At 47.9% G+C, this 10,620-nt stretch overlaps 1 protein-coding gene across 4 annotated transcripts in view; it reads right to left on the bottom strand.

The window, feature by feature from the left end:
* Positions 1-5,351: 5,351 nt before the first annotated feature.
* The window catches only part of LOC102448900 (arf-GAP with SH3 domain, ANK repeat and PH domain-containing protein 1-like), a 103,315-nt gene continuing 98,046 nt past the window's right edge, over positions 5,352-10,620 (bottom strand). For all 4 annotated transcript variants that reach the window (XM_075901428.2, XM_075901426.2, XM_075901434.2 and 1 more), the window contains 2 exons: positions 9,835-9,957; positions 5,352-6,890 (listed from right to left, as the gene is read on the bottom strand). In XM_075901428.2, the coding sequence (XP_075757543.2) occupies positions 6,816-6,890; positions 9,835-9,957 (198 nt within the window). In that variant the 3' untranslated portion in view covers positions 5,352-6,815. The remainder of the gene's footprint in view (positions 6,891-9,834; positions 9,958-10,620) is intronic.

Below are 10,620 nucleotides of genomic sequence, written 5' to 3'. Positions count from 1 at the left end.
TTCTACATAGGCTGGCCTCCCCAGGCTCCCTCAGGTCAGAAGCAGCCAGAAATCCCTGCAGAGCAACATGAATCTCAGACCCTCATCTGTATGGACCCATGCAGCAGGGCTCCCCAGACAACCGCATGGGGCCCTCTGCACTAGGAGGAGGTAAACCTTACTGCTCCTGAACCAGTCCTGCCCCCTCTGGTAATCCAGACCAAACAGGATCCCAGGAAACAGCTCATGCCTGGGAGGTACTGTCCCCTTCTCCAACCCCATGCAGGAGTGTCAGGGTGGTGGCTCCCGTGGCATAGTGTCCAGGCCTGTAAATGACTCCTGGGAATTTAAGCAAATAGGAGCTGAAGGCCTCAGTCCCACAGGGATAAACGTCAATATGCTCCTGCCCAGAGGTGTCTCGCCTGCTCTTAAATATCTCCAGTAATGGAGATTCCACAACCTTCTCCCACTCCCAGTCAGTTTATTCATGTTTAACCACCCTGACAGGAAATTTTTCTTAATAGAATCATAGAACTATAGAGCTGGAAAAGACCTCAGAAGGTCATCAAGTCCAGCCCCCTGCTCTAGGCAGGACCAATTCCAACTAAATCAACCCAGCCAGGGCTGTGTCAAGCCGAGACTTAAACACCTCTAGGGATGGAGACTCCACTACTTCCCTAGGGAACCCATTCCAGTGCTTCACCACCCTCCTAGTGAAATCGTTTTTCCTAATATCCAACCTGGACCTCTCCCACCACAACTTGAGACCATTGCTCCTTGTTCTGCCATCTGTCACTACTGAGAACAGCCTCTCTCCATCCTCTTTGGAACCTTGCTTCAGGAAGTTGAAGGCTGCTATCAAATCCCCCCTCACTCTTCGCTTCTGCAGACTAAACAGACCCAACTCCCTCAGCCTCTCCTCATAGGTCATATGCTCCAGCCCCCTAATCATTTTGGTTGCCCTCCGCTGGCCCCTCTCTAATGCCTCCACATCCTTTTTGTAGTGCGGGGCCCAGAACTGGACACAATACTCCAGATGTGGCCTCACCAGAGCAGAATAAAGGGGAATAATGACATCTCTGGATCTGCTGGCAATGCTCCTCTTAATGCAACCTAATATGCCATTAGCCTTCTTGGCTACAAGGACACACTGTTGACTCATATCCAGCTTCTCATCCACTGTAACCCCCAAGTCCTTTTCTGCAGAACTGCTACTTAGCTGGTTGGTCCCCAGCCTGTAACTATGCTTGGGATTCTTCCGTTCCAAGTGCAGGACTCTGCACTTGTCTTTGTTGAACCTCATCAGATTTCTTGTGGCCCAATCCTCCAATTTGTCTAAGTCATTCTGGACCCTATCTCTGCCCTTAAACATATCTACCTCTCCCCCCAGCTTAGTGTCATCTGCAAACTTGCTGAGGGTGCAATCCATTCCCTCATCCAGCTCATTAATAAAGATATTGAACAAAACCGATCCTAGAACTGAACCTTGGGGCACTCCGCTAGAAAGCGACTGCCATTCTGACGTCAAGCCGTTGATCACTACCCACTGGGCCCGGCCTTCTAGCCAGCTTTCTATCCATCTTACCATCCATTTATCCAATCCACATTCCCTTAACTCGCTGGCAAGAATATTGTGGGAGACCGTATCAAAAGCTTTGCTAAAGTCAAAGTATATCACATCCACTTTCCCATGTCCACAGAGCCAGTTACCTCATCATAGAAGCTAATCAGATTGGTCAGGCACGACTTTCCCTTTGTGAATCCATGCTGACTATTCCTAATCACTTTCCTCTCTTCCAAGTGCCTCAAAATAGATTCCCTAAGGATTCCTTCCATGATTTTTCCAGGAACCGAGGTAAGACTGACCGGCCTATAGTTCCCTGGATCGTCCTTCTTCCCTTTTTTGAAGACGGGCACTACATTTACCTTTTTCCAATCATCCGGGATCTCTCTCGATCTTCACAACTTTTCAAAGATGATGGACGAAGGCTCCTCAATGACATTTGCCAACTCCCTCAGTACACTCGGATGCATTAAATCCGGACCCATGGATTTGTGTACGTTTAGCTTTTCTAAAGAGTTCCTAACCTGTTCTTTACCCACCAAGGTCTGTCCATCTTCATCCCATCTTGCATCACTTCATGTCCAACCTAAACCTCCCTTGCTGCAGTTTAAGCCCATTGCTTCTTTTCCTATCATCAGAAGCCAAAGAGAACAATTTTTTTCCCTCCTCCTTGGAACACACTTTTTGATACTTGAAAACTACTATCCTGTCCCCTCTCAGTCTTCAATTTTCTAAACTAAACAAGCCCAATGCTTTCAATCTTCCCTTAGAGCTTATGGTTTCTAGATCTTTAATTATTTTTGTTACTCTTCTCTGGACCTTCTCCAGTTTTTCCACATCTTTCTTGAAATGTGAAAGAACTGGACACAATAATCCAACTGAGGTCTAATCAGCGCAAAGTAGAGCAGAAGAATGACTTCTTATGTCTTGCTCAACACTTCTGTTAATGCATCCCAGAATCATGTTCGTATTTTTGCAACAGTGTCACACTGTTGACTCCTATTTAGCTTGTGGTCCACTATGACCCCTAGATCCCTTTCTGCAGTACTCCTTCCTAGACAATCACTTCCCAATCTGTATGCATGAAACTCGTGGTTCCTTCCTACATGGAGTACTTTGCATTTGTCCTTATTAAACTTCATCCTATTTACCTCAGACCATTCCTTTAGTTTGCCCAGATCATTTTGAATTATAACCCTATCCTCCAAAGCACTTGAAACCCCTCCCCACTTGGTATCATCTGCAAACTTAATGGCTACATCTACAGTAGGAATAAGAGATCCTCCGGAAAAGGGCTTTATTCCGGAGGATCGCGCCAGTCTAGATGCTTTTTTCCGGCTTTTCCCCAAGCCGGAAAAAAAGTGGCGGCCATGTTTATTTAAATCCCACAGGGGATATTTAAATCCCCCCGCGAATTTCCCTATTCCCAAGTTCAAAATTAGCATGCCTCTTCCGAAGAAGGGGCCAGTGCAGACGTAGCCAATAAGTATACTCTCTACGCCATCATCTAAATTTTTGATGAAGCTATTGAACAGAACTGGTACCAAAACAGACTCCTGAGGAACCTAACTTGTTATGCCCTTCCAGCATGATTGTGAACCATTAATAAGTACTCTCTGAGAATGGCTATCCAACCAGTTATGCACCCGCCTTATAGTAGCTCCATCTAGGTTGTATTTCCCTAGTCTATTGATAAGAAGGTCATGCAAGATCGTATCAGATGCCTTACTAAAGTCTGGGTATACCACATCCACGACTTCTCCCTTATCCACAAGACTTGTTAACCTATCAAAGAAAGCTGTCAGATTGGTTTGACATGATTTGTTCTTTACAAGTCCATGCTGGCTGTTCCCTATCTTCCAGATGTTTGCAGATGAATTCTTTAATTCTTCTTTGAGTGGTTGCTCATGTCCATTCGAATCAGGTGTGCGCACCACGTGCACCGTGTCTCTGGAGAGTTTTCCCTAGTGGTACCTGTAGCGCCGGCAGGGCGCCCCCTGGAGAGGCGCCGCTATGGTGGAGCGTAAGTACCCCTGCTGGTGCTCCCCCACCTCAGTTTCTTCTTACCGCCCATGACGGTCGTTGGACTGTGTCTCTCAGAGTAGTTAATGATTCCCATGTCTCTTAGTATAGTGTTTGTAAATAGTTATAAATAGTTTTAATTATTTAGATACTTAGCGAGTTCTTTGTTTTCCTTCCCCCCTTCAGGGGTGAGGAATGCCAGGGCACCCCAGCCCGGCTCCCTCCCTAGCGTGGTGCCTGAGGGCTTCTGCCCCCCTGGCCTCTCTTCACTACGCCTCTGCTGGGTGAGCCCCATCCTAGTTCTGGCCTTTTGTTTAAAAAGTTCTAACTATTCATGTTTCTCTAGGCATTTCAGCTGCCACTTTTGCTAAGGGTCCATTGAATTGTGGCTTCAGCTCCACCATGTACTGGTCTATGGAGCTGCTGTACCCAAGGCAGGCCCTTCTCTAAGAAGGCCTCTGCCTTGTACCCGGGTATCTCTTGGGCTGTGTCTACACTGGCCACGAGTTCTTGTACAAGAACACTGACGTTCTAATGTATGAAATCAGGGCTTCTTGTGCAAGAACTATGACGCTCCCGTTCAGGAATAAGCCCTCTTGCGCAAGGGGCCAGTGTTGACAGGCAACATGAATTTCTCGCACAAGAAAGCCCAATGGTTAAAATGGCCATCAGGGCTTTCTTGCACAAGAGAGCGTCTACACTGGCATGGATGCTCTTGCGCAAAGGCACATGCCAGTGTAGACGCTCTCTTCTGGAAGAGTTTTTGCGCAAGAACTCTTCCACAAAAGAGTTCTTGGGCAAAATCATGCCAGTGTAGACATAGCCTTGGATTGGGAAGCATTAGCTGGAGGAGGGTAGTTAGCTGGTATAGCTGATGACTAGCTTCTCAGTTTTCTCCAATTCAAAGCACTTCTCTGTCTTTTGTTCTCCTCTGCCCCAAAGTGCCTCTGCTTTCCTTTTCCTCTGCATCAACTTCTAAGTGCCTCATCTACAGGAAGAACTCCACCTTCTCCTTGATGAGAGATCTACCTCTGTAAAGGACACCCTCCCCTCTTGTGCCTGTAGTATGGGAGGGACATGGATGCCACCATCTGCTTCTGCCCCCACAGGAACATTCTCCTGCTCCTCATCCCTGGGCCACATGGATGTTTTTGCCTGATCTGAGACTGTTTTCACGTTGGTGTGACTCTCCGGGAAGGTTGGTTGCTCTAGGCTACCCTGCCTCTCTCGCCCTGCAAATGCATGCACTGGGCTGCTTTTCTACCCTATTCTAGCCTAGCTAGCCCATTGCCACAAAAGCTAGAAAAAAATAAAAATAAACTGACCCCCCCCCATACACACAATAGGCAACAAAAGAAATAATCCCAAAACTTCCAAACAGCCAAAAAGGAAAAAAATAGGGTCTTTTAAAATCCCGAGGTTTGTGCTCATGGTTCATAATTCCACCAGTGCTGCCATCATGTCAAGGCTGTTCCTCGCTCTGGTACATTGAGTGCAGAAGGTGGAGGCCCGCAAGAGACTTTAAAATACACTGTCACTAAAGGCTTCTCTTAAAAACTCCCCAAGGTCATGGATTCCCCAACTTTAGATGAAATGCTGCCACCACCAAAATGCAGAACCCCTTTGAGTATCCAGGAAGACACATTGGGGAATTTCTTCCTGTGGGGTACCCTAAAGCTCCTTTGGAGAGAGCTTGAAAACAAACTGTAATTTTCCTATTAGCTAACAGTGCAGTTTTAAGTGCATGCACACAAAAATGCTTGCCTTGTAGGATATAGGAATCAGATTATAGTCTTTAAAAGGTGATTTTTATTAACAAAACAAAGAAGACATACTTGGTAAAGCATTACTTGGTCGCTAGGTGTTATAGAGCAAATGAAAAAGGGCAAGATTTAAAACACAGAAAATGTTGCCTCCCTGGGATTCAGTTTAAAAGTTACAATGAGAGGGGGGCAGAGAAGAAGGCTTAGGAGGAAGAGGACATGGACTCAGCACAGAGAAGTCTGACAAACTCAAAGTAAAGAAAATAACCTGATCGCGTCTGACTAAACATTCCCTGTTCTACTCACATATCTGGTGTTCCAAGGTTTAGTCCTTCTATAGGCATGGATGTCACTGGAAACGTTACATCTTTCTGCCTGGTTTAACTCATCTCCCAGCTTTTCTCTGCTCACACAAATAAGGTTTTGCTTCCAATTAAAAAAAACCCTACACTTCGGTTACATTGGTTCTCCTGGCTTCCTGCCAACACTTCCTGGAGACTTTCTAGACCCCATTGTCTTTGGTTTAACTTTTACAGGCCATTTAGATGTCCAGAAAAGGGTAGTACTCCTCCCATTCATCACAACTGCATAAATGCATTCAAGGAAACGCACGGGAGATCTCACTTCCCAGAGACGTGCAGTGTTCTAGATGCACGCACAATGATGTGGGTACCTATTTCCTGTAATCAGGCCTCATGGCTCTTATATGAAGGTAGAGAGGTGCCACTGTAGGATGTACTGGCATTATGTAGGCAGAATAGCAAACCCATTGCTAAACATTTCATTTTACCAGGAGCGAATGTCACATTTTTGTTTTTAGAAATATCTTAGAAACTGGCTTTAAGCCTGAGCTTGATAAGTTTATGGAGGGGATAGTATGACGGGACTGCCCACAATGGCGGGTAGCCAATCTGTGGCATTTCCATGGCTGGGGTAGTGGAAAACTGACTGAAATGGGGCTTGGGACCTGTTTGAACCCAAGTTAACATGTACAAATTGGGAGGAGAGTGAATATTAATCTGGACACTATGGGTGAGCGTGGAACAGATACTTATGGTGTGTCAAGAGTGGCATTTACTTCCCAGTTAACCAGCAGGCAGTTATCCCATGTTAAAACAGTCCTCAAACTCTGGTGTCCCTCAACTAGCATTCTCCCACCTTTGGTCACCCCAACCAGCCCCAAGCAGGAATGAGAGCCCCATGGCTGGGCAGAGGGAGGGAGAAGCCTGCACCCTTGGAGCTGAAAACAGGACTGAATAGTACCTAATAGGACACTTCATTGCAATTCAGGAGACATGAGAAGACATGGCCTGCCAAGTTCTGCTCTGGGCCCCATGGGCAGAGGCACCTAATATGGGCCTGAAGGTGAGAGTGACAGGGCACAAGAGATGAGAGAGCACAAGCGTGCAGCAGGAAGCCTGCTGAAAAGAGGGAGTCTGAGGGATCTGCACTTTGAGCAGCTGAAAACTTCTTTCTTCCATCAGGTCCTAATCACTGAACATGCGCACAAACGATGCTGGGAAGACACCTTTCCTGTGGGGTTGCCCTTCAATCCAGCCGCTCTGTGAAGAGAAAGGTCAGCAGAGGCTTAGTCAGCCGTGGCTCTTCCATGGGTTGGGTAGACAGTGGAAAGGAACTAATTATTACATTCCTAAAGCAATGCCGGTATGTTGGGTGCTCCATTACCAGGTAAGGAACAAAGCCAGGCCACATCTTTTGACAACCAAGAGCACAATGGCTACTAAATTTATCTGCAAAGTAACAAGCCTGAGGAGATAACGCCAAGCGTATTTTCCATGCTATCAAATGTATCTCCAAAAGGCTTGGCAGATGCCCCTCGATTAGCAGAGTGGGCTGCGACCCACACAGCGCTAGGTGCTATGGTGAACATGGGTTCCCAGGGAGATGCTGTGGCTAAAAGGGATGAACCAAGGGGAATTTCAAGCAGGACTAGGGAGGTAGTATAACCTCTGTGTATGGCAGACGCTCACTGACTTCTGTCCTGGACCCCCGGACAGAACAGTCAATGGGATCCCTTATCACCACAACCTCCCTCATGCAGAGAAGCCCCAAGTTCCCTGCTGGGCAGAGTGCCCCCGGATGGTTGCAGCCCCATCTCCTACTTGCCTGGAGAAGCCCTGAGCCAGGCTCTGTCTAGACTACACTGATCTATCGGAAAAAGGTTTGCAAACTGCCCTCTGCTCATCTACACCGGGCCCAACTTCAGAAAAGCCTCCTCTTTCAGAAGAGCCCTTCTTCCTCAGGGAAGGAGAAAGACAGGGCTTCTGAAAGAGCGTATGTAGACATAGCCCCACTTGACAAACCAGAGGAGCTTCAGGCTGGCCACAGCTCCTCCCTCACCCTGCCTAGAGGAGCCCCACACCAGCTGCAGCTATGCCTCCCCTCCCTTCTCCAGGCCCAACCCAAGCCACTCAGCAGACCCCGGAATCTGCATAGGGCATATTAACAGCGTCTTTGGGGAGATGCTTTTCTCCAGAGCAGATTCAGTCTGGGGAGGGGCGGCAGCAGCCGGATGGGGCTCCTCTGGCGGGGGGCAGGTTTGTGGTTCTGGGTGAGGGAGAGGGTAGGGGGAGACTCATGGCTCTGGCCCTTGGGGGCTGGGGGGAAGAAGGGTATGGGTGGAAGGAGTGGAGCCAGGGACTAGCCTCCCCCTGCAGCCCACATGGGTGATTTTAAAAAAGGCCCAGCAATTGACGCCTTTGCTCCCCCCCGCCGCAACAGGCCTGGTATGGCACAGAGATCATGACTAGGACATTGTCCAGTATAGGTGTCCACACTTCAGTATGGAACTGTAAACCTGGAAAGAACTGAGAGAGAGCAACAAGAATGATCTGCAAAAGCGGCGAGGAGTCCTGTGGCACCTTAGAGACTAACCGAAGTGTTGGAGCAGAAGCTTTCGTGGGCAAAGACTCATTTCGTCTATTTGCAGGCATCTGATGAAGTGGGTCTTTGTCCACGAAAGCTTATGCTCCTACACTTCAGTTAGTCTATAAGGTGCCACAGGACTCCTCGCCGCTTTTGCAGATTCAGACTAACACGGCGACCCCTCTGAAGAATGAGCTGAAATCTAGAAACCTGACCTAACCGGAAGAGACTAAAGCACCAACAAGACTTGATCGAAGTCTCCCAGCAACTTCCCAGGCAGAGTTCTGAGAACAGAGGGCTCTTTCATGTAACAGCCAAATACAGAACAAATCCAATGGGTGCTGGGCTGGATTGAGACATGCTGAGGTCCTGAGTTATGTTAAGTTTAAGAGGTCCCAGAGCATTACCAAAATATGTATATTATGCTATCAGAAAGAGCAATGAACACAGAAATAATAAAGTTTTACATTTGCATATATATCAGTACATAGGCAAAGGATGCAACTATAAACTAGCTTTTTTTAAAATGTAGAGGCCCCTTGTAATCTGAGGTCCTAAACTGTAGTTTATTTAGCTTATGTATAAATCTGGCACTGAATGGCTGGACGCTGGCGTTAGATAAATTCTGACTAGAAATAAGGAAAAAATGTCTGAGGGTAATGAAGCCCTGGAACAAGTTACCAAGGGACATAGAGCATCCTTGGTTATCTGAAGTCTGTAAATCCAGATTAGATATTTCTTTCAGGAAGCTCTGCTCTAGCACAACCCCAGGTTCTGGGCTGGATGCAGGAATTCTTAGAGGAAGTGCTCTGAATTGTGCAGGAGGTCAGACTAAATCACAATGACCCTGTCTGAGATCTACATTGATCAGCACTCCAGGTTTGTCACAGACACTGGTTCTGGGAATTGGAGGGTTTTTTCTAAGAAGTCTTGATCTTTGGCTTGGCAGCCAGCCTGCTACTGAACAAGACTTCACAAATCTTGACCTATGTCTGGCTAGTGCAATGGGGCACAGGAATTTGAATGGTTTAAAAAAAACCACCTGACTTTTCCCACATTCCTCCATTACAAACAACTTAGTGTGCATGAAAACAGCATGGGTCAGCTCTGCTGCTTTCTTTATCAAAATATTATTTTTAATAAAATGGTGACATTTGTCCTGTTTACCTTGGCAAAGCACCAGCCATACGTTAGATTTCTAGATGCCCAGGAGAGCTGAGACATGTGCAGCCGGTTTCCAAGATTCTCACTTTACATTTCAAGTTTGTAGCTGGTTAGTGCAACAGGACACCCTGAAATGCTGCAGGAGAGTAAGGTGTGACAGGAGCAAGATGACTAATGGGTATCAATGCGAGTGTCAGAGGGAAAGAGGGAAAAGTGACTGCTTGAGTGCGTACATCAGAATGGAGAGTCCAGGTCTGATGCAGACTCCAGAACTTACCAAGGCAGGAGTAGAGTTGCTCAGCTCTGACCAGAAACTAGGAAGACAAGAGGGCAGTATTCCAGGGAAGGCAAGGGAGGAAGGCTTAGCTAAGGATCTGGGAGTTGTGGCTAGAGACACAGACACCTTTGAGTACAGACACCCTGCAGTGTCATACTACAGTGTAAGCAGATACCTACCCACCAATTGCAATCCTCCTCTTCAGCCACGATGATGATCTCTCCCACGCAGAAGGTCAGCTCATCCTCGCGGTCAGCCTGACAGTCGTACATGGCTCGGACCCGGCGGAGGCGAGGCTTACTCTGAAATCAGAACAGAAGAACACCATCAAGCCTGCATTTCTTTGCCTGGTGCATCCTGCACCATGCTCTTTGGTAGCCACAAACACAGCCTGAGTGTGGGGGGGGGGTGCATATTGGCCCCAAGCTCCTGTGAATTCAGGGCAGGATAGAATCCCCTGCAGGAATATGGGTGGGGGCAACGACCAGCTTGGAATCACTGCACAGAGCATGTGAGGGAGGGACATGCTAAGGGCCACGGGAGATCAGGCTGGCAGAGGGTTGTGGGAGTTGGGCTGCAGGATCCAGACATGGAAGACCCTGTAGTGTGGTTCTGGCAGCTCTATTTGCAGGGTTCTTCCATATAATTGCCAGCTTTCTGACTTCTGAAAACTGGACCCCTGATCTACCTCTTCCCTTACAGCCCTGCCCCACTGCTTGTTACTCTCCCCCTTGCTTGATCCTCTCTACCTCTTCCCCTACAGCTGGGCTCCCTCTGCTCCCCCCGGGTTGGGACAGACCTGTGCCTGATTCAGTGCCTGTCACCGGCCTGCCGGCCTGCCCTTGAGATGCAGGTATGAAGCAGGCCTGGCTGGGCTCAGACTAGCATGGGTTGATTGCCCAGCCAGGGTTCCCAGGTGTATGGCTTTGTGTTGAACCCTCCCAAGGGCAGGGACCCTGGGGATA

Source organism: Pelodiscus sinensis, chromosome 17 (assembly GCF_052426305.1).
Source record: "Pelodiscus sinensis isolate ZL-2025 chromosome 17, ASM5242630v1, whole genome shotgun sequence".
Lineage (NCBI taxonomy): Eukaryota > Metazoa > Chordata > Testudines > Trionychidae > Pelodiscus > Pelodiscus sinensis.
The sequence above is the reverse complement of the archived record's forward strand: the minus strand, read 5'-3'. Positions and strand labels throughout refer to the sequence as shown.